The sequence below is a fragment of the Penaeus chinensis genome, chromosome 37 (assembly GCF_019202785.1).
Source record: "Penaeus chinensis breed Huanghai No. 1 chromosome 37, ASM1920278v2, whole genome shotgun sequence".
Taxonomy (NCBI): Eukaryota; Metazoa; Arthropoda; class Malacostraca; order Decapoda; family Penaeidae; genus Penaeus; species Penaeus chinensis.
This window is the reverse complement of record NC_061855.1, coordinates 986,538-1,010,656: the sequence shown is the minus strand read 5'-3', so window position 1 is coordinate 1,010,656 and position 24,119 is coordinate 986,538. Positions and strand designations below refer to the sequence as shown.

Here is a 24,119-nt window from a genome sequence, read left to right as displayed (position 1 = left end):
TTATTACTAGTAAAATGCAAACAATGTTTAATATGTATGTTCAGTGTCACTAATTATTTATGTCAGCTGATACTCCAGTAACTGGAAAGAAGTGTATGTAACAGTTCACAAAATTCAAATGGAAAATTGGAAAATCTCTTTTTGTCCATGTGTACATGTATGGACTTAGTTGGAGCTGCATAATACACAACAAGGGAAAATAAAAATTAAAGACAGTATTAAGCCAGAAAGTCAAGTTTAAGGAAGTGACTCCAAGTACCATACCCCCTGGTAAATGCCTCCTCCTGCTGCTTAATGGTATGATACAAGGTTTGTAAAAAAAAAAAAAAAAAAAAAAAAAAAAAAAAAAAAAAAAAAAAAAAAAACTATAAAAGTAAAGAATCAATAGGAGGGAGAATAACAGAACATATAAATAAACAAAAATAATTAAAAGGAAAATCAGAATTGTAATATATATAAAAATTTCAACTGGACAGCTTGCTGGAGATTAATTATCAATAAATATAAAACATCATCAAAGACCAGCTGAAAAGAGAAGGACTTTACCAAGATGAGCATGGAGGGAGAGGGAGGAGTAGTAGCAGAAGGATATGGAGATGGAGGGGGAGTGTAAGATAGTTGGAGAGGAAGAGAAAGAATAAGAGGGAGGGAGGGGAAGGGGAGGAAGAAGAAGAGGGAGGAGGATGAGGAAAAGGAAGGAGGATGAAGAGAAAGAGGAAGAGGGAAAAGGAAGGAGGATGAGGAGAAAGATGAAGAGGAGAGACCTCCCCTTGAAAACGAGCAAGCAATTGGGGGGTGGGGAGCAGACATACATCTTAAGCTCACTATTTTACAGCTAATCACTATTCTCTGAAAATGGAAAACTAGTAATACGAACACAACTTCAGCACAATCTAACAATCTTACACTATCAAGACAAAACAACAATCACAAGATTTGATTGAGGCTTATGATTACTACTTCCTTGTCAGGAAAAGTTAAAAGTACAAATAATCCATTAATTTAACCCAGCATTTGGCTGTCAACCACTTGTGGTTAAGTGAAGAAAGGGTTCAGGGTATACAACAGGCACTTTAAAAGGAATATTTTTATCAGCAATAATTATAACATCACTAGTTTGATATTTAGCTGTATTTAGAATATTAAGTCTATCCATATGACTCTCTTACTTATGCAAACCAGTAACTGACCACTTTTGCATATTATACTGGAATATGGTTGGCAATTACAATATCCATCAGTAGGGCCGTGACAGTAATGATGGTAACAATTGCTGTATCACCTGTTAACCTTATAAAGTATTACAATATGATATACATACATAGTTCACAATCTTTCTATAAGTGTAAATGAAATATGATATATTGCGTTGTATTTATTCACATAACATTAATGTCCAGGTTTGGAACTCATGATAGTTATTCTTTGGAGTTAAATAATTGTTTAAATTTTTTTCATAACCACCTTACATCAACATGATTTTTCTGTAATGTTAAGTTTTGCATATTATCAAGTTTGCTCATTATTCCCTAACAGCATTATGTTATATCTTATAGAAGTTAAGTTAGCAATGCCCCCCCTGCAACCAAAGCAAGATTAACTTTTTTACTTTCTATTCAGCTTTGTTTTTTTCTTTATCACTGGGTTCCTTGATGCAATAATTTCCTGAAGCCATGGCTTGAAAATTCTACAAAGCATTATTAAGTATTACTACAATTTTTTAAAAGTCTAGGTAAAATAGAGACAACAATAATTCATATCATTTTATCTGTAGCTTATGTAGAATTCAGTGTTACAACAAATGACCATTAACATGCCTTGATAACAATATTTTTCAAAGTAAAAATGGCACATAACAAAACAAAACAAATAAATTGATATATTACCCTTATTAATAACATGAAATACAATGAAAATGCACTACTGCTTCCTATAATTAACAAAATTTTACAGATAATCTTTGTTCTGCATAACCAGTTTCTTTTCATGTTGATCAAACTTACCACTGAAAGCAAATGTCAACCCTTCATGACAAAGTTGAATGCCTACAACATGGATGCTTTTATCACTTAGAAGTTTAATATTCCCATATCATCTATTACCTATAATATAGAAACTGAAATCAATTTTTTTTTTTTGGCGATGTCAGTCTATTGTTGCATAATTCTAGTCTATAATATAACAAAAATACAATATCTCATACATACTATTTACCATTAAGTTTACATTGCATCACGACCTACACCTATTATGTCATGATTAGCATTACCATAGGATCAATCTCAGATGGACACAGACCAATACAAAAACATGTTGATCTTACACATAAGAGCACCTTCTGATTTCACTTTTCAATATGTATAACCAAGCTGAAGGTTTAGTCTAAACACAAAGGAAGAAAAATACCATGCTATTTCATCAGAAATAATAATAAAGTTATTATATGACAAGTGCCAAAAATACGTTGACCATCTTCTCACCATAAATTTCAATAAATAATCTACCATAAATTTCTTGCAATAAAATGACTTCTCATATCACCGGGAAGTTAAGACAACCTTATATTCTCCCTTCAGCAAAACCTTTCTAGAGGAATATTTGAAGCTGCATACAAGTCTGAAGGAGCATCTTGATGGCAGGCATGAACTGAGACATCTCTGAAAAGTTTCCTTTGGCTACGGTTTGACCATGGATTTGTAAGGCACTTTGGTAGTCACCGGATTTCATTGCCTCTATAATCTGGTGAACTCCTCCAAGGGTGAAGGATCCAAGCTGAAAGGGGGAAATTACATATTTAGGAATAAAAGTGAGCATTTATTCATTCTAGATGTCTTTGTAACACAGTCGGTTCTAAATCTGTGTAATACTGTCAGTGTTCTAATTTTGATATCTTACACAAATGTCAACCCATTGGTTCCGGGTGACTGGACTCGTGTCATGAAAAAAATTGGCTGACAGGAAAAATAAATAAAATAAATAAATAAGGCCATGATCCCATTGACAGGAATAAATCTGGCTGAGAGCTGGGGTGACAGGAATGTGCAGCCATGAAAAATTCAACAGTAGGCTGAGATGACAGAATATGAGTGGAATGTACCATCCATAAACCATGACTGGGAAAGAACCAGCTCAAGTAAACGAAATACTATGAAAATATCAAAATATTATAAATAGCAAAATGTTATTGTTATTGTTATCACACAGAATTATGTGCTACCAACAGTGAGATGAAGTCAGTCTGTACAAGAAAAAATCTATTATCATCTTGATAACGGTATGTCGAATAATAAACATAGACTTTAAGAAGATGTCAAAAGAGCGAAACACTTATAATGAAATAGAGACAGTAACATAAGTGTTTGCCTGGGCCTGGTCTACAAGCCCCACACCTAGAGAGTCAACAACTCAACTACCCCTAATGCCTTGATTTTGAGCTGAGAGTGGGCAGCGAGGCACCCAGATCCAATGCATTAATTATTTATTTTTCAAAATGTCAGGATTTTATGAAAACTAAAGCATTCAAGTCCTGTATGTTATGTTTTATAACAATATAAAGCCTAAAATACAGAAGCTTTACTTACCTGTCCAGCTCGAATCTTATCAAAAAGAACCTCCAATCTACGTCCAATATCATCAAGTCTTTGCTTTACTTGCTGGAAATTTAGAAAAGACCAGATCAAAATTCAGCAGGGACAGCATATACATAATTGAATTCTAATGAGGGTAATGCAATATTACTGTGGTCAATAGTGAATGCCACTCTCTTTCTAGTATATAAAAATGTCCAAATATACTCAAAGTATACCAACCACCTTCTCAAAATTCTTATCAAAATCAAATCAAACCAATCAGTCATTAAATAAAAGGCAATTATCTAAACACTTCCAACAGCTTCTACCAACCTGATTCTGACAAGCGGCTATGCACCGTTCCCTGATTTCATTGAGGACATGCTGAATGATCTGGTGCTCAGCAGGCAGAGGACCTTTGCTGGCAGGTTCTGGTGCTGCAGGAGTGGCCACTGGCGCTGCAGCCCCAACAGCAGGTCCACTCGCCTCAGCTCCATACTGCTGGAATCCCTGTTAAAGTTTGCAGCTGCTTGTAGATAATATTCCACTTTGGTTGAGAATAAAATATATAAGAGGTGTTCTTCGTTAGAGCTGCATCAAACAAAAACTTCTGATATGTGAAGGACTGATGATGATGATGACTGATGGTAATGGTTTTGCTGCATGGCGACAACAATAGTAATGGAAGTAGAAAGAAGCTCACCATAAACTGACGTGGCTGTTCTGGCGCACCCGGGACGGGGCACATTATCGGTTCTGGTACCTTTGGGACCTCACTTGCCTGGGGCTGTTGTTGCTGCTGCTGCTGCTGCTGCTGCTGCTGCTGCTTGGCCTGTAGAAAAGTATTCTCTATTTAAGGAAAACACAAAGTATGCAAGACGATCAAATTTCTATGATACACAAAATGTTAATTAAAACCTGATTGCAAGAGCAAATGTGTTGTTGTTTTTTGTTTTGTTTTAAATCAAAATATTCCTGAAATGCAAGGAAGTTTTGTCTGCAAATTTAGTATTCATTACACAACCAGCATTCATATCACAGAAGTCACACTCCTCTTTTACTGTAGTTAAATTCAATTTGTTTAAAATATAAAAGCTCTCTGCATTTTATATACATATTCATACAAAAAAGCTGCTGTGTTTAATGCAAAAATTGGAAGTGCATATTTCTGGTACCAGATTTTGTTACCTGCACATGTTGGCCTTAATAGACACACACACTATTTCGCATGAATAATGAAAATTCAATAACCAGCCATATTCACCTTGAAATGTCCACTCACATTCCTGAGGTTAACATATACAAAGGTTTTACTAACTGTCACACAAGAACAATCCGATGAGGGCCTTCGGAAACTAATTTTGCAGCATTACATGTTATGATACACAGCTATTTAATGAAAATATGACATTCTTCAAATATCCTGCTGTTCTGTTATGGTTAGATCCCAATATCTTATTTCTTATCAAAGCATTTACATCTTTCTTTGTTCCTAAAGACTGAGATAAATATACTAATTTGGAATATATCAATACCTACATATGGTACACGTGACAATGGCTATTCCAAATAATAAAGCAGAAATATGATTGTGTTGTCATAGGTTTCTAAATAATACACTGAACCAAAAGCACAGGTATTTCTACTGTTAACTACTCATCATCTGCTTGACTAAAAGCATAACTATAGAGGTGTTGGCATTAGTCACTTATAATTTTATGGAAAACATTGTCAAGATATCCTCAGAAGTTTTCATACTTTTCCTTTGTCTTCCTGTGACCAAGACTTCTAAATCATCAAGACTTTTATATACATTTACTTCAATAAGAAGTTATAATAATTCAAGATACTGTTACTTTTGCAGAATCATATCAAAGGGCTCTTTCCCCTGCAGTATATGAAAATGACAGAAGTATAATTAAATCAGAAACTGTATCAGTTTCCATACAGATATGATCTCTAAAGTTGGTGAGGCCCTACTGACAAAGGTATTAGTACAGCCAAACTCAAAGCACTAAGTTCTGTAGACAAGATATCAAACTGTAACTATTTAAAAAGTGCTGTTCTATAAATGCAGAGATACTCTACATAAAAGCATCTGAATATATTGCAGTATTTGGACTTCTGTCTCATTCCTTTGCAGTTATCTAGCACCAAACTTATCCATCAATACTTGAAGTCTACATTCCAATTTGATAAAAGCAGTATTCCCGGATTTACTTGAGAATAAATAATACTGTTAAAGACATTTTCAGAAGAGTGAGATACTCAAAATTATTGCTCTAAACTTCCTCCAGCTCCACAGTTTTCTGTTCTATGAAAATGTTTAGCATTTTAATCAGCTAACAAAGGGGGAAACTTCTTTTCATGCCAGGTATGGATTTATAATAGATTGCTCAAAGTTCATTCATCTGAAAGTTATATTTGGTAGCCAAGTTATTCAGTGATTCTTAATTCTACACTTTTGTTTCTAGGTCCCATATAGAGCTAACTTTAAAAATTCCTATAGATTAAAGTATCTAGACTTCAACAGGGCAACATACAAATGACCTGCTTTTCAGATTAAATGCAAAGCAAGAAGGGCCAGAGGCCAAATTAGTTAATTGCAATCTGAAAAAAAGACAGAAGTAAACAATACAGAAATCTGCCTAGTTATAAGAGCAATCACACAGTCATATGAGCAGTTGCGGTTGTTACATGAACAACTGGAAGCTCTCATCATGCCTCATGCTGGCCAGTCTTCACAAACCTGCTGGAGCAACAGAAGCCTCTTGTCACCCGAGTGTCCTCCACCGAGCCTATGCTCACCACTGAACTGCTGGGAATTTGTGTCATCAATCAACCTGAATTGAACTGTGTGCAAATGCAAGACCCTTTCCACAAAAGCATTTGACCCAAATGGATAAGGCTGTTGTTGGCAGAATGAAGCGAACATAACATTGGTTATGCTACCCATTTATTTCATCCTGTCCTCAGCTACTATAATCTTAGAATTGCTTAATTTCTTTCTCTATGTGGAAAACCATATACTTCAGCATTAAGGGCTTTGTTGGATAAAAAGGATATATAAAAATGCAGGTAAATACCATATAATATTCAGTCCCATATGCATTTACGATCACAAAATAATTTTTTACCCGTTTTCTATACGGTATATAAATCTAAATCTGTTTAGAGCTCCTTTGTAGAGCTCACTAATTCCATTAAAAATATATATTTTATGGACTTGACTCCACCCTGATCCATAACCTTTGCGCAATTCATGCAAAACCAATTTTTCTAACCTCTTACACTCATCACTCCCGAAAAAATCTTTCTTCAAGAAAGATCTATAAGTAAACATTCTGAGGAAAAACAGGTTAAGTCTCACCTTCCGAGACCCAGAGAGGGGAGGGGGATCATTCCATCCGCGAGGAACGGAGGAGTCATAGGCCGCTGGAGGCTTTGTTGGAGGTGGCGGCTGCTGCATCTGTGGCTGACTTCCATACATGGGAGCCCCTGGAGCCTGGGGTGCCGGGGTGAAGAACTGGGGCCCTGTAGGTGCCGGTGCAGAGGGGAGGGAGGGATTAGGAGGAACCTGGGCAGGTCCTCCAGGAGGAGGCATGAAAGAGGGTGGCTGATTCTGCATGCTAGGGGGCTGGTTTAAGCATGAGGTGTCAGAGACATAGCGGTTTGTGCCTCCTCGTCGCAAACCTACAAAGAGAGAGAGAGAAAGAGGAAGTAGCTTTGTGCCCAGTCTTGTAGGGCACATAACAATGAGATAAGCATATTTTAGTACACTATATGGATTACAAGAAAGATTTATTACATGCTCAACTATTTTTATGTGACAGTTCTTATGGATTAATCAACTCTTTCCAGAAACAACCTGAATAGTGATATCCAGAAATCATGCTCATTCCCTAAATTTTGATCTGACATCACAGAACCATCTCTTAACCCACTGGATCCGGGTGACGTGACCATGTCAAGAAACAATCCAGGACGAGGGGCAGATGACGTTATCATTATCATTACCATCTGGATAATGCAAATCAAATAGCAAACATGGACATTGGAAAATGGCCAAAACACTAAGAATGCTCATGCATAAAAATAGTAAATAACTTTGCAAATAGAAGGCACAGTCTTGCCGCCCCGCACATGTTCGTGCCTGGCCTACAACTAGCCACCCGGCAGAGCAGCAACACATGTAAGCCTAATGCCGGGTTTTTGGTGATTGCTGAGACGCAACTGGATCCAATGGGTTAATGAACACTGAATCAAAATAATGAAACTTCCAAGTGACTAACTCTAACCTTCAATTCTTTTTCACACAAAAGTTTATATACTAATAATTTATTACCATACATACGGTAAGCTACCAAATTGTAACAAAAGTAAGCCTCACATCTACATACAAAATAAGAAATGTACAATACATTTAGCATTTTAAATATTTATGTGCATCTGATAAAAATACAAAGGCTCTATAAATACCACGAGCATAGTAATTCTTGCATTAACTGAATCCCACAACAAATCGTTACCTTCTTTGATGGTATACGCAACACATTATATATCAATGCATATCACAACATACAATCAACGTTATATATATATATATATATATATATATATATATATATATATATATATCATTATGATAGCTTTTCAATTCCTTGGTAATACCAAACTTGATAACATTGATAATACTTTCACACTTTCAAATATCCCATACACAAAAGATTCTACTGCAAACAATAATTTACAAGTTGTTTACTAGTAGCTCTTTACCATTTTACATAAAGCAATAATTGAAATCAAATTCAAAATATAGTTGTTTTTTTTAATGACAAGCTAAATGAATTTGCTGTCTAGGAACAGCCAAAATACCTATCCTTCTCTACTTATTACATCACAACTCAGATCTCACCTTCGCCTTCTTTCTCGAATTTGACATCTGAATGAAGAACAAATTCACTTATTTTTAATTTTCCCAAATTTAAATACTACTACTAATAATAAGTAAACCAAAAATAGGAAATAGCTGCTTTCTCACAAAATTACACCAAATATATTCCCCACTCCACCATTTTTCCATCAAACTATAAAATCTGCAAGGCTTTGCCAAACCCTTCTCTGTTTCATTCCCCAGCATCTTTAGACAAATCTCAATAAGAGCATTCAATTCCTGAAGCATTTTCAGTTATGAACACGCTGCTGTCTAAGAAATGCAAGTGATGCCTGCTTTGCCCCGATATTTGTTACTTCCAAGCACATTGATCCCTACTTTGTGTTAAAAAGTACCACTCTTGCTGTGTGAAGAAGTGTCACTGGAAAACAACAAGCAAAACCACAAAAGGAAAACGTGGATATACAGGAGAGTCTTCAAAATACAGATGTTGTAAGGGAAAAAAAAGGAACAATGAGAAAAGGAGGAAAAGATAGAGGGAGAGAAGTACAAGGGAGAAGTGGAGGAAGAAGAAGCACAAGCGGTAAAAGAGAAGGAAGGAGAATGAGGAAAAAGAGAAAGAGGGTGAGGAAAAAGAGAGAGATGCTGAGCAGAAGAGGAGGAGGAGGAAAAAGAGAAAGAGGATGAGGAAAAAGAGAGAGAGAAAGAGGATGAGGAAAAAGAGAGAGAGGAAGAGGATGAGGAAAAAGAGAGAGAGGAAGAGGATGAGGAAAAAGAGAGAGAGGAAGAGGATGAGGAAAAGAGAGAGAGGAAGAGGATGAGGATGAAGAAAAAGGAGATTAGGAAAAAGAGGAGGAGGAGGAGGAAGAAAAATCAGGAAAAAGAAGTATTAGGGTAAAAACAAGTAGAGGGAAAAGTGGAATAGAAGGAAAAGGCTAAGAAGAGGAGGAGGAGAATTAACGGGAGTAATAATAACTTGGACATTTTGAAGCTTCTCCTGTTGTGTTACAAAGTCCTTCAACAATAAGAAATTTCCACACCACAAACCTCAACTGAATACTCATGAACTTACTGAAATCTCTCAAAATTCTTCAACCACACCTTCCCCTTCTGCTTGCCTTCGCAGACACGGCTTCCAACCTCACACAACATGCATGGTGTTAAGTAGGAGTATATCAAGCATGTAATGTTATGCAAAAATTCATCTGTTGTTAGTTCTTGACCATGAGAGCTTGCATATAATTTTTAGTCTTATCTACCACAATTGCAAAAGCATTCAAGTGGGAAAAATCTCTACATTAACATATGAAAATCTAAAATAAACACAGATTTACATGCAATTTTCATAAAGTATGGAATATAAACAGACTGTTTCCTGTGAGATGGAGTGAGAGTGTGGAGGGTGAGAGTGTGGAGGGTGCAAGTGTTTGTGGGGGTGTGGGGATGCAAGTGTGTGGGGGATGTGGAGGTGCAGTGTGTGAGGATGAGTGCAGTGTGTGGATGTAAGTGTGGAAAGTGCAGTGTGAGTAGAAAAAAAGGTGTGAGTATGGAGGTGTGACTAAGTGTATGTTTGAGCATGTGGGGGTGTGGTTATGAGTAATAATGAATAATAATGATGATGATAATGATTAATAACAGATAATAATAATACAATAATAATGATAATGATAATGATGTTGATAAAAATAATAATAATAATATTAACAAAAATTCAGGCTTTGGTGACAGGCACTTTTGACATTAACTAAATTGTAGTTGTCTGTTCACTGTACTTCTACATTAACCCTTGTGGCTTACTATTGATACAGTATCAGCAAAATGGCTAAACAAGAACACTACCACTGCAACTGCACATTGTGGGTGTGAGGGAGAGGGGGGAGGGGTGTGAGGGAGAGGGGGGAGGGGTGTGGGAGAGGGGGGAGGGGTGTGAGGGAGAGGGGGGAGGGGTGTGAGGGAGAGGGGGGAGGGGTGTGAGGGAGAGGGGGGAGGGGTGTGAGGGAGAGGGGGGAGGGGTGTGAGGGAGAGGGGGGAGGGGTGTGGAGGGAGAGGGGGGAGGGGTGTGAGGGAGAGGGGGAGGGGTGTGGGTGAGGGGATGGTTATTTTGAGTGAGAGGGTGAGAGTCTGTTAGGAGAGTGTAGGAGGGTATGTGAGGGAGAAGTGGAGGGTTGTTGAGGATAGTAAGATGTAGGGGACGAATGTGAGAGTGAGAAGTTGATGAGGCAGATTGGAGAAAGTTGTAGGAAGGGGGGAGGGGTGTGAGGGAGAGGGGGGAGGGGTGTGAGGGAGAGGGGGGAGGGGTGTGAGGGAGAGAGGGGAGGGGTGTGGGTGCATATGTCTGTACTTGAAGTTCAATTCTTTCCAAGTTCAAATAATAAATCTCTCTCAGGAACATTTTACTAAAGGAATAGTAGGAAATTATTATATAAGGCTTTTCTGTTTCAGACTCATCAAAGATTCTTTACAGGGAAACAATTTTCCAAATAAAAGATTATCAATACAAGCCACCAATTCCTCAATTAGCAACAAAAATGAAATAATAATAAAAATAAAATAAATTAATAAAAATAACTGAGATTCAAGTATCATCCCATCATGATGTCAAAGCCATAAATGACAAAATATCACAAACTGATTACAAAAAGCCAGTGCCTTTGTAGCGAACGGAAGACGAACCTCCAGAGTGACCGACTGGAATGGGCGGTGGGCCAGAGGGCACAGCAGGCATGGTCGGCTGCATTGGTGCCAGAGGGGGCACTCCAAACGTTGGTGGATTTGGCACCTGAGAAGAGCTCTTGGTTACCATATGTCTTGTAAACTTTCTCACAGAGATATAATGTAAATCAACGATGAGAAATCTCAAAAATTCTAATGTATTATATATAACTGTACCCCAATCTTGCCTGCATCCCTAATTAACATCTAGGAACCTCAAATACCTCTTAGATCACAAGATTACAATTGGAACAAGCTATAGGACAAATGTCAATATCTATTCATTACATCAGGGAATGATCCAGTACACATTCAAGTGATGAGGCTATAATATAAATGCCCTTACAGAACCAATACTTTTAACCCAATGGCGCCGGGTATAGCAAATTAAAAAAAACTCTACGCTCTGGCGAACGGCGGCAGCGCGCCGACTCCGAGCGCGTGATATCGGTCCATCAAGCCGAATCATTGCCTCGGGGCGTTTTGGTGCGGCGCCGCTGCGGACAGCCACACGCCGCACATCGTGCGTATTGTTATGACGGCGATAGCCGTGACCCGTCGCCATTGGGTTAAAGGGTAGCATGCACATACTTTTTTATGGCTGGGCTTAAAGCTAACCTCTTAACAAAACTACTCATGATAAAGGTTTTAAAAGTTTTTACCAAAGAGTTCAATCTCACAACCATCATTAACAAAGCTAAAGACATGAGCAAGCAGCCTTATATCCAAGTCTCAGTGTGGGGATAGAAGGGAAAGAATGAAAAAATAAAAAATAAATTACACACCGGTGGCTGGGTCACATGAGGTGCAGGCGTGAACATGGCTGGAGCGGGTGCAGCCTGTGGTGGTGCAGTGGGTTCTCCGTATATATTGCGTTGTTGTGCTTGGACTGATGGAGTGAACTGGCTTGGCTGAGGGTAAAATATTCAAATATTAAAAATAAATCTTTTTACCACTGAATAGAATATGCAATACCAATTAATTGCTTACATATTAATGAGATATGTGGAGCACACAATCACTCGTCATGATTTCTTTTTTCTCCATACATTAATCAAAACCTGAGAGAAAGGAAACTGGAATGTAAGATACCTCACATTATATCTAAATGAATGTAATGTATAAACCATACATCCAAAACGTATATCAAATATACCTTATTAGCACTTTTTTTCTCTTATCACACCTTGACTTCTTTTCTTTATCTTCATATGAATTTCAAATCTAAACTATTTCTGACTAATGAATTGGCAAGAAGGTTTAAATCTTTTTGTAACTATTTATTATTATGCTTTTTAACTGCCAAGATTTTGTATCCAATCTAACAGCAATGGTGTTATAGGTACAACCTATAACATGTAAAATCTTTTCACCCACTGCTGATGGCTACATTTAGTGTCGACTGTAGCTGTGTTTAATGAATTCTGTTTGATATTGATGGCTCCACAAGTGCTCAGCAACCCAGGAGCCAACGAGTAAGCCTTTGTGACTTCACTCAATTTCCCTTTCCTTGAACTTTTTGGGGATTTTTTTTTTTATTGCTATTAATACTAATGTGATCATAATTATCAATAATATAACTATAATAAAGTTATCAATAATACTAACAGCAATAAAAAAATAAAGGAAAAGGGTAAACAGAGGAGATAGGCATAGCTAGTAATCAACTCCTTGGTGACTAAGCAGCTGTACAGCCATCTATGTGTAAAAACAAAAACACAATGGACATGGCATGTATCTGTGCCATCCTTGGTATCAGTGGCTGAAGACCGGAAAATTTCATAATGAGCTTAATTGGACTACTTAACATTTAAGCAGACAAAGCTTCTGAACTAGCTCATAAGTAGTAACAATCAATGATACACATGTTGTAAAACAGGACAATGAATTACAGGTATATTTCAATCCCAAAAATAAATTACTGTTAGATTAAAAATACTTTACAATCCTGAAAACCACAATAAATAAATTACCTACTACCTGAAGAACATGCAAAAGAAAAAAAAAAAAAAAGATAATTATATCATACCAAGTAAGTATCACCTTGCAAACTACTGCTGAAGTGATGGACAACTAGACTAATATAAAGATTCCATTTTCAAATATTATATTGCATCTATGAATCACAATGGTTACATACATATTATATATGATAATTTCTTACCGAACAAATATAATAATAAGGTCATTAAGAGCTAAATCAACTTCCTACTGCTACAAACAGGAGGATGATATGATGATAGTCTTGAGCACCACTTTAGCAGATGGAGATAAAACACACACTTGCACTGATATCTATAGGAGTGGGGATATAAAAAAAAAAAAAAATGTGCAGTACATAAGATTTCATGCACCATAAGCGGAACTTACAAGGCATCTCTCAACAGTGGCACACCACACTTCTCCTAAGCTTTAGCAGATATCATAATCCACCCATTCAATTCATTCTAAACATTATCCTGTAAGAATCAACATTCCTGGGCTTCTGGGGCACTAGTGACTCTGGTGGTCATAAGAAAGAGAAGCCAATACGAGCCATAATACAAATCCTGCAAAATTTCCTTCAGTGAGAACACCACCCAACTGCAAGATCATGGTAACATTTAGGTTCTTATTCAAAGGAAGATTTCTCGATCTTCAATAAAGCTACACAAGTCATGAGGCACAGTGGTAAAATCCTATCATTATTAACATGATACAGAATATGTCTGACATAGTGTTGCTTTCAATATGTGCTGGAAGTTCATAAACAGAGAGTATCTGTTTATGTGCAGTGTGGCAACAATGCATCATGATCGCAGTAATGGAAAGACTGAATGGCCTAAATGCAGTATTTCATATTTAAAAAAATAAATAAATAAATAAATAAATAAATAAAATAAAGTAAATAAATATATTTATGAGATTCGTTTCCAAACAGCAACTTCAGGATGAGGAAAGACGAATGATTTGATTTTTTTTTTATGACGACATTATACATAAACAACAAAAAATTTATCTAAGTGAACCCTGAACCACCACCTCCCACCCCCCACTCCCCACCCCCTAAAAAGCAATGATATGTAGGTGGCAATTAAACTGATTGGACCTGCTCATCAAACAGCAATTGAGGATTTCTGTGCTGGTACCACTAAAATAAGCATGTCATATATATTTACAAATCCATAATCAAAATATGCTTTGGGGTAACTATGAAAAAAAGGGCAAAGCAATTATCAAAAGAATATCCAATTTCCTGACAATTAAAAACAGAGAATCTTAGCAAAGAGAGTGACAACCACCACTCAAATATATGACAGAACTAAAAGAAAAAATGCCCAGATTTCTAGACAGATATCCCTCCCTGCAAGCATGTAATCATTTACATCTTGCACTTTTTATTCTTCCACTTCCTAATGCTAATAAACCTATCTAGGAAAGGGAAATGCAAGAATGATAAAACATGCTACTGTTGATTATTGTGCAAATTTTCTAAACAAACAAATTTATGTGCGGTCTAAAAGACTTCTTTGTGCGTCCACCCGTATTGAGAGACTACAACAGAACTAAGATGTAAATAACAATGTATGACAAACCAACACTTTCAACTCTCCACACTGTGCTTGATCACTCTTTACAATGCATTGAATTCCAGCTTCTTGCTACATCTGGCTCGCAAAATACATTATTAGTAAACCTTTGCCTAATAACAGCACTTGTCACTCACCAACAGTTCAGGGGCAGATGGCTGGGGAACCTGAATACACTGTCACAAAAAATAATGTTTAAAGTTTAATCTCTCTGTTTTGCACTCTAAATACTTTTCAAATATTGGCACATGGTTCTCTTCTTCCATATCAGCATGTTAATAACATGTGCAGAAAAATAGAGACAGTCTACTTATTACCTGCACATAAGCTAATCAAAGATCTGGTAATAAATAGACGAATAATCAAAGCATATCTACATTACTTTTATATATCTACAGATTCTTTTTTTTAAGCCAGCTCTCCCAAAAAGACAATGACTAGCGTTACTGATACTGTACTAGACCACATGACACACAGTATACACTAAATTTATTAAATACAGAAGTATTCAGTAATTTTGTCTATCAATAACTCAGGAAAAATATGGAAAGCAGCAGCTATTTTCTCCTGAACCCAATTAAAAAGCAGTGAGGAAAAAATTCTAACCACAATTAAAACAGAAACTTTAAATCTGCAGCAACCAAAGTGGATCTCTTGAGGCTTTTCCCGTCTCACGTGCTATCTAGCTAGGCATCAAAATTACACATTTGAGATTTTTCATGTCACTGCACAGTTCATTCTCTTTCTTCTTAAAACATATATTTACTACATCAAAAAGAATTACTACTAATACCTGATATTCTGTCCTACACTATTCAGTAACTGAGAAATCAAATGACAAGCTGGTAAAGATGCTGGTCAAACCATAAAGCACTCCATTCATTTATTCATCCATCAATCACACTTTCAACGCCTGGCCTAATTTTCTCACTGCTGCTACACCTAATGATTAGTCGGATTAAGAATAACCTAGGCAGGAAAGTTACAAGTTATTTAGGAATAAGGCTGCACCAACACTGGTAATTCATTCTTGCTCCCTAGGCTTTTGCCTGTGGAATGCACAAGGCTTAAAAGAGAGCCTATTTTTGAGGGACTGTATCTCCCCAATGATTGCAGTCAGGGACAAACACACAAGCAACTATTTAATGCTCACAACTTTGAGCAGGCTTTACCATGCATGGCATGAACACTTGCCATCCAGCATTTGGATCTGACATGCCATTACATGATTATATGTTATTTGGCATCAGTGTGTTAATAATAGTCATTTAACCCCTTGATGACGGGTGAAGATTTATTTATTTATTTATTTTTTTAATCTACGCTCTAGAGATCAATGGCAACGCGCCGACTTTGAGCGCGGGAGTTTTGTACATCAAGCCGAATCATTAGTTCGTAGTGCTTTAGTGTGCCGCCACAGCTTACGGCCGCACGCCATAGATAGAGCAGTTTGTTATGACACCACAGGGCGTGACCCGTCGGGAAAGGGTTAAAGGCAGAGCTCATAAAATTTGTTATACATTTTCTTTTCAAACTGCTAAACTTTACATCATACAACTACCAAAAATTACACTAAACAAAGAGTAAGCAATCTTGGTCATATATTTCATGCTTATAAACAAGTAAACTGAAAAATTACACAAAATGCAAGTTCATACTTTGTTAATCCCACTGGTACAGCTCAGTATTCAATGTTAACAGCTCAAAGCAACAGATCAAATGCTACTGATTAACCAGTATCCCATGCAACATCTTAAAGCAACCTACACACTTTCAGTGATATATTTTTATCTACAACTGGAAGCATGTAGCAGTATACCTGAATGCTTGGTGGTTGGTATGTCGTAAAACCGCCCACTGGCTGCTGACTGCCACTGCTCCCAGCCCAGCCCCCTCCCTTCTCAACCCAATGAATAACAAGAAATTATTCACCAAATGCAGTTATGAAGGGCACTAAATATCACAAAGGATTGATCATATACTTCAGTCCAAGGATAAGAAGTTCATGGGGAAAAGGTAAAATTAATATTTTCATAAGGAATAACCTGTCCGATACTTATAAAGCAGAATGACCCCATATGCACTTCTGCATATAAATGGAGTTTTCCTAAATTACATTACCTGAGACTGATAGCTTTGTGGAGTGGGAGTCTGTCTGAACGATGGCTGTGGAACAACATTGTGCACTTGCTGGTTAGTCCTCCCAGTCTGGTATCCTAGTGCACGGTACAAGCGATCACGCAATTCAATCATCTCACCCTGAAGAGAGTTCCAATTTTTGCATAATCAAATCATTTGTAATTTGCATGTAATTGTTTATATAAATCCAAGAAACCTATCCACTTATCACATAAAGCATCTAATACCTTCAAAGGAAATGAATGTCTGATTGGATCATAATAAAATATACACAAATATAGTCTTGGAACATGAAAGACACAAGACAATATATTTTCAGTCACAACTTTATTACCAACCTGCGTAGCAGAGTTCAGATAGGAAACAGCAGTGTTCAGGGCACCTTGGGCTGCCAGGAGAGATGCATACTGGCACAAGAGTGAGCTTACTGTGCTCCCTTCGCTTAGGTTTACAGGTCGACCTGCTGCCGCCAGAGACCTTTGGAGGACCATTATGATTTCAACCAGGTCCTGTAAAAGTATGAAGATGTTACTATACTGAATCACAGGGTCATGATATTTCTGAAAACGGGTGAAACCCTTATCCACATATGTTTATTTGCATGTGCTACTAAATTACCTGCAATTCATTAGGATTGCTCAAGTTTGGCTGCATCTTTGACCAGCAAGATACAAACTTCTCCAAACTGCCAGCACAAACATAGCAAATCATGGCAGATGGTACATATTCTCCAATGTTGGATGCCTCTAGACGTTCACCAAGATTCTCTGCAAATACAGGCCAAAGTTATGAGGAATTTCAATATCTGAAATGGAGCCTTTCACCAAGGTTTCCACTCTATATTTCTGAGTTTTTGGACTTGCCTGGAAAATATATCAAAACTAAAAATGAATCCAAGCTTTCTTCCTCACGTACCTGCAAGAGCAGTGAACTGGGCATCTTCACAGTATGTAAGAGCTGCCACTAGCGCCTCCTTCCAATTGCTGAGACTGCAGGATGTGGTTATCGAGGTCAAATCTCCCCGGACAACTGCCCCAATCAAGGATGCCAGAGAGCCATCAACTTGTTTCAAGACACTGTCACGGGTCTGTTTGTCATGGAGGAAAAGAGGAAAGACATTAAATGTAGACCTGTACTATGTATAATGCTGCTATTTAGAATCTTTTGCTCTTAAAAACAAACTTGATAACTAAAAGAAAATTAAAAGTCAGTTGTAATTGCAATTCTTTCACACATCTTTTTCTAGACCAACAAAACCCATCACAACCATACATACCTTCGCATAGAGCTCCTGGCCAGCATGAGCAGCAAGAGTCAGTGCATGGGTGAAATGCTTGTCCTTTACACAAAGCTCTACTGCCGATTCCAAGTCCCCGACCAAAAGCGCTTGGGTTATCAGCCCTTCATTACTTCCACTTGTCTCCTCCACATTAAGCTCGACCTTGGAGGGCTTAGTCTCCACCTCTGGTTCCATTTCCTGAGACACAAAATTCTGGCTTCAAATTTACAGGTAGCTAGAAACACTATGAATACAAATACACATTAAATTTTAATAATCAACAAAACAAGTCATATACAACATATCTTGCTTATAAATTCTTACAAATACAGGAATAAGTAAATAAATACTCTTCATATAAACAGACAACAATCAAACAGTCTGTCTTACCTCAAGTTCTGGCGTCTTGTCGAAGGACTGAGCTGAAGCAATCATCTCAAACTGCTCACTGGGGTCGAGTGAGCTGGTGCTGCCATCCTGCAAATGTAAAAGAAAATTTGCATTTGCATTAATTTCCATCTTCATTTTTCACAACTTCAAATTTTCTTACAAAAAAAATGTGAAATGATATATTCTGTTTTACGGATTAAGCACAGCCAAGGAACCTTTATTTCTGAGAAGGGGGAGGATGCTTATGAAACTCTATTTCAAGTATGACTTGATTTGGTAATTTGGTACCATAAATGAGAAGTTTCATTTAATAAAGGGAATTAATCACTCAGTAACTCTTTTGGAATGAGGAAATCAAACATTCACATCAGCTGAACATTTCTCAACACTACTGAAATATCTATAAAATCATTACAGTTCTAGAATAAATATATATTCTACATAGCTTAACTAATTTCAAACTACCTATGAAAACAGGGGGATGACTTATTCAAGAGCCACATGTAACCAACTTACTGCAACAAACAACCATCCCTGACTTAATGACTGTTGCTGCCTTCTCTGCATGCAAACACAAGAAACATCCATTAAACCTCTATGAAAAATTAAAAATGGACTTTACAAATTCTCCTCATTATAACATAAGCAGGCAAACATTTCCCACTTATATCGTTAACAGCACTGACCCCTTCACACACACCAAAAGGTTAGCATGATACTAACGTTTGTGCCGAGATTTTCCATCTTGTCGGCCAGGACCTCTGCTGCAACACCATCCGCTGTAGGCACCGATGGGCGAACCTTGTCTGAGACTTGTGAACCGTTATAGCCAAGCAAACTCATGTAGTGTGTACGCGGGGCCGTTTCAAAATTGGCTCCGATGAACTTCCACAAAACCTGAAAAAAAACAAAAGCATATTACATAAGGCTACACACGAGGCTCTCTTCATTGAAGTTTGGCTTTCTCATGCCATTTGCTATTCAGAACAACAGTCTCTCATTGCATGGTGAGAATCTATTCTGTACATGCACAAAAGTGGAAGCAGAAAAGAAGAAATGGAAGAAGAACACCACCTGAAGATAAACAAAAATTACCTGATCACTGGGTTTGGCAGCAGCTTCTGCTTTGGCCTGGCAGTATGGGCCCAGCTGGGACTGAGAGAGCGCATTCTCTAGCTGGACGCTTCGTTCCACCAACTTCTCTTCTGTTATGACCTGAGAGATGGCCACAGCTCTGCTCTGCTTGTTCCAAGATACTAGTCGCCCACCAAACTGTGAACAATCATTCGGTGAGGTAAGCAAAAAATTCTGGATTCCTATTTTATATATGAATATCATCAAGAATTACATGAAATGCAATACTCAAATGCACTGAAACCAAGGATAACATTAGAATAGGTTTTATGTTATGCACAACCAGAAGTGATGTTATTGCATTTAAACATATACTACACAAGATCTTTTCTCTTGTGATCTAATTTCCGTGCAAGATGTAGCAAAGATCACATCCAACAAGCATAACTTTCTTTTACATTTGAAAAACTTCATCTAATCTCTCTTTAAAAGCTGGACTATGTTATCCTTCCTTTCATTTCTCTAATGTTTGCGAGAGCACAAACATTTGAACTTACTGAGAAGTTTGCTCCCGATGGCTTGCGGAACCACTTGGGTGGGTTCTTGACCTGAATGGGTTGCGGAGTTGCTCCCTGGGGTACCACTGCAGGCATTTCCATGCCCGGGAAGGAATCCGCAATGGCCGAGAACTAAATGGGGAATAAATGAAGGTAAAACGTCTACACTTTTAGAGATTATTAGAGACTGCATTCATAAATTCAAGGGTAAATATGATAATTGTTATATAACGAGACTAGAGAACACCTGATACTAGAAGACAAGAATAAGTAACTATTTTGTGCCATCTCTAAACTTACCTTATCAGCTTGTGTCGGGGGTAAACCTCCTCCGAGGATTGAGTAAACGCTCACAGTTCCATCCACAGAGGACGTAGCCACTAGGGATGGGTCTCGCTTACACCAATCCAAGTTGAAACTCCACTGGTTATAAGAAGGAAATTCGCAGACAATTTCGGACCCTCTCTCCCCACAATCAGGATTCCACACAAAGATTCTGAAAGCAGAAGTCTTTGTGTAATTTACATCTTCGAGTAATCCATTAATATAAACTGACATTTGAAAATATATATATAAATGAAAGATAAATAAAGTAAAATAACATAAAATAACACAAGCTTTCATAATTTGTTTTCACACACACACACAAAAAATTCCTACTTGTTATCCTTTGCAGCCGTCATAAGCAAACTGGAATCTTGAACACACCAAGCTGTTGCCAGGATACCCCTCTGATGTCCCTCCAGGGTCTTGAGAGGAGCATTAGCATAGCGCAGATCCCACACTTGGGCCATGGGTGTTGCATCGTCATCACTTGCCAGCAGGAGCTGTGTTGCTACGTCAGGGTTCCAGCTGATGCTCTTGGCTTTCATCTGAAAGAGGACATCTTTTAGCAAATTGGATATGAAATTCATATGAAAGAACTGAATATCAGAAAAGAATGGAGTATCACTGACCTAAGTCATCTGAAATGGTGATATGTACTTAAAACTAGTACTCAAACATCACCATTCTCTTACCCTTGAGACAGAATCCACAATCGAGATGATTGATGCACTCTTCTTGAGGTCCCATATCACACAGTGCCCTGCATAGGTTGATGCTAAAATGTGTTCTGCTTGTCTGTTAAAGAGTAATGTTAAGAAAGAATTAATCTGAGTAATGTTAAGAAAGAATTAATCCTAAAAGGCTTAAAACTTCAGAAAAAATTATTAATTCCAATGTGTCATTTAAGGGTAAACTTTTGACTTTGGGAGTTAATATTTACAAAATTAACTTCTAACATACAGAGATTCTCCATTCCTGAAACCTTAATGTCTGTAACTGCTTTTCATCTATTCATAAAAAAGTAATTTCTAAAACAATTACTTTAATAATTACCTGTTAAACTGAACACAAGTGACATTAGCTCCCAGATTTGCCTTCTTGCCAGGTGTCATGGGACTAGAGAGGTTGTTTACGTCCCAAATTAGCAAGTCGCAGTCCACTGATCCAGTGGCCACTAAGTTGCTCTTGAAAGGAAATTATTAAACATTATATTACTTAACTACATCGTTCAGGTAAAGCTACGAGCAGAGTTCTCCATGGACATAAATATCACCACTTGACTTTTTAAAAATCTAACCATTAATATGAATAACTCAAAAATTCAAATATCATTACCTAATCAGAGACAAAACAGATAGAAAAATTCAAACACATCTTTCGGCTTCATTAGCAAAGAGCCCTATACAACAATTAAGAGCCAGAAAAAGCTTTTTAAAAAGGAGGCCACTAACATACCTTCAATGGGTTGCTGCTTAGTGAGAAAATTGGTCCCGAGTGATGGCCTTCTGTGGACCCTAGGAGGTGGTCAGGCTGATTGGCAATTAGTTTATTAGCATCATGCACGTACAAAACCCCATTGTCGCATCCCCCTATTATTACACCTGATCCTTGGTCTCCAGTCCAATCTAACGCATGAAATCTGAAAAAGAAATAAGAACAGATACATAATGTCTTCACCAAATTTTATCTAAACTTTTTTTTCTATTCATTTCTTTCTCTTTTTTTTATCAGAAAAAGCATTCACTCAGGGAGGGAGGGAGGTTGGGGAGCAGAGGGGAAGGGAAGAAAAGGGAAGGGAGAAAGGGGGGAAGGGGGAAGGGGGAGGGAGGGGGAGAGGGGGGGAGAGAGAGAGAGAGAGAGAGAGAGAGAGAGAGAGAGAGAGAGAGAGAGAGAGAGAGAGAGAGAGAGAGAGAGAGAGAGAGAGAGAGAGAGAGAGAGAGAGAGAGAATGAGAGAGAGAGAATGAGAGAGAGAGAGAGAGAGAGAGAGAGAGAGAGAGAGAGAGAGAGAGGAGAGAGAGAGAGAGAGAGAGAGAGAGAGAGAGAGAGAGAGAGAGAGAGAGGAGAGAGAGAGAGAGGAGAGAGAATGAGGGAGGGAGACAAAGGGAGAGAGGGAGGGAGACAAAGGGAGAGAGGAAGGGAGACAAAAGGAGAGAGGAAGGGAGACAAAGGGAGAGAGGGAGGGAGACAAAGGGAGAGAGGGAGAGAGGGGAGACAAGGAGAGAGGAGAGAGGGAGAGGGAGAGGGAGAGGGAGAGGGAGAGAGGGAGAGGGAGAGGGAGAGGGAGAGGGAGAGGGAGAGGGAGAGGGAGAGGGAGAGGGAGAGGGAGAGAGGGAGAGGAGAGGGAGAGGGAGAGGGAGAGGGAGAGGGAGAGGGAGAGGGAGAGGGAGAGGGAGAGAGGAGAGGGAGGGAGAGGGAGAGAGAGGAGAGAGAGAGAGAGGGAGAGGAGAGAGAGAGAGAGAGAGAGAGAGAGAGAGAGAGAGAGAGAGAGAGAGAGAGAGAGAGAGAGGGAGGGAGGGAGGGGAGGGAGGGAGGGAGGGAGGGAGGGGGGGAGAGGAGAGAGAGAGAGAGAGAGAGAGAGAGAGAGAGAGAGAGAGAGAGAGAGAGAGAGAGAGAGAGAGAGAGAGAGAGAGAGAGAGGGGAGGGAGAGAGGGAGGGAGAGAGGGAGGGAGGGAGGGAGGGAGGGGAGGGAGGGGAGGGAGGGAGGGAGGGAGGGAGGGAGGGGAGGGAGGGAGGGGGGGGGAGAGAGAGAGAGAGAGAGAGAGAGAGAGAGAGAGAGAGAGAGAGAGAGAGAGAGAGAGAGAGAGAGAGAGAGAGAGAGAGAGAGAGGGAGGGAGGGAGGGAGGGAGGGAGGGAGGGAGGGAGGGAGGGAGGGAGGGAGGGAGGGAGGGAGGGAGGGAGGGAGGGAGGGAGGGAGGGAGACAGAAATCCCATCAGATCTATAACCAACCTTCCTGGTGATTCCACAGACACTACCAATTTTGTCTCCAGATTTGCCTGCCCTAAATTTGCATTGTAGATACTAAGAGTTGGGTTGGTGTTGAGGCTGGCGTCCAGTTGCTGAGCCGCTGTGCCACAGGCCATATACAGAGGATGGACACTTGCAGGTGACCAGGCCACATTGGCCATCTGATTGATCTCCTTCACCTTCATCTTGGACCTGATGAAACAGTGGGATTAAAAGTTTATGAAAAATAGAGAAACATATTAATAACATCAAATAACCATCAGTATCATAGGGATACATCTTCTGAACTCCTTACTGCACAAGAACAACCATTGTGAAAATAGTGCACAGCAATGTGGTTGTTTGTATTTCAACCTGCAGGCTGATGTCACAAGTTACATTCCCTTAGTAGGCTTTGCCCCCTCACATTATGCATTTGTGGTGCTTGGCTCATCTATGAACTGCTAGCTGTGACTCTTGTATCCAAAACACATGCCATTAAAAGTAGGTTTTTGTATCATTGTCACAAAAATCTTACCAATCCCTGAGCCTTGTCTGAGTTAGAAACGTCACTATAGTCGTTCAGCCAACGGTAAATGTATCAAAAATGTATCCTGCTCATACACAAAATCACGTGCATTAAGTACACATGTACAAGCCAGTA

General features: G+C 38.6%; 1 protein-coding gene across 6 annotated transcripts in view; it reads right to left on the bottom strand.

The window, feature by feature from the left end:
• Nucleotides 1-1,749: 1,749 nt before the first annotated feature.
• The window catches only part of LOC125045206 (protein transport protein Sec31A-like), a 23,329-nt gene continuing 959 nt past the window's right edge, over nt 1,750-24,119 (bottom strand). The window contains exons 2-25 of one of the 6 annotated variants that reach the window (XM_047642341.1): nt 23,459-23,668; nt 21,966-22,149; nt 21,564-21,694; nt 21,203-21,305; nt 20,844-21,055; nt 20,484-20,679; nt 20,184-20,315; nt 19,648-19,824; nt 19,276-19,449; nt 18,553-18,639; nt 18,160-18,375; nt 17,799-17,970; nt 17,502-17,650; nt 17,222-17,392; nt 16,866-17,003; nt 16,564-16,641; nt 11,961-12,086; nt 11,137-11,242; nt 6,940-7,262; nt 6,319-6,387; nt 4,273-4,401; nt 3,903-4,079; nt 3,582-3,653; nt 1,750-2,772 (exon numbers count right to left, since the gene is read on the bottom strand). In XM_047642341.1, coding sequence (XP_047498297.1) covers nt 2,587-2,772; nt 3,582-3,653; nt 3,903-4,079; nt 4,273-4,401; nt 6,319-6,387; nt 6,940-7,262; nt 11,137-11,242; nt 11,961-12,086; nt 16,564-16,641; nt 16,866-17,003; nt 17,222-17,392; nt 17,502-17,650; nt 17,799-17,970; nt 18,160-18,375; nt 18,553-18,639; nt 19,276-19,449; nt 19,648-19,824; nt 20,184-20,315; nt 20,484-20,679; nt 20,844-21,055; nt 21,203-21,305; nt 21,564-21,694; nt 21,966-22,149; nt 23,459-23,661 — 3,711 coding nt within the window. In that variant the 5' untranslated portion in view covers nt 23,662-23,668 and the 3' untranslated portion in view covers nt 1,750-2,586. The remainder of the gene's footprint in view (nt 2,773-3,581; nt 3,654-3,902; nt 4,080-4,272; nt 4,402-6,318; nt 6,388-6,939; nt 7,263-11,136; nt 11,243-11,960; nt 12,087-16,563; nt 16,642-16,865; nt 17,004-17,221; nt 17,393-17,501; nt 17,651-17,798; nt 17,971-18,159; nt 18,376-18,552; nt 18,640-19,275; nt 19,450-19,647; nt 19,825-20,183; nt 20,316-20,483; nt 20,680-20,843; nt 21,056-21,202; nt 21,306-21,563; nt 21,695-21,965; nt 22,150-23,458; nt 23,669-24,119) is intronic. The other 5 variants (XM_047642342.1, XM_047642346.1, XM_047642343.1 and 2 more) reach the window with 5 other exon arrangements.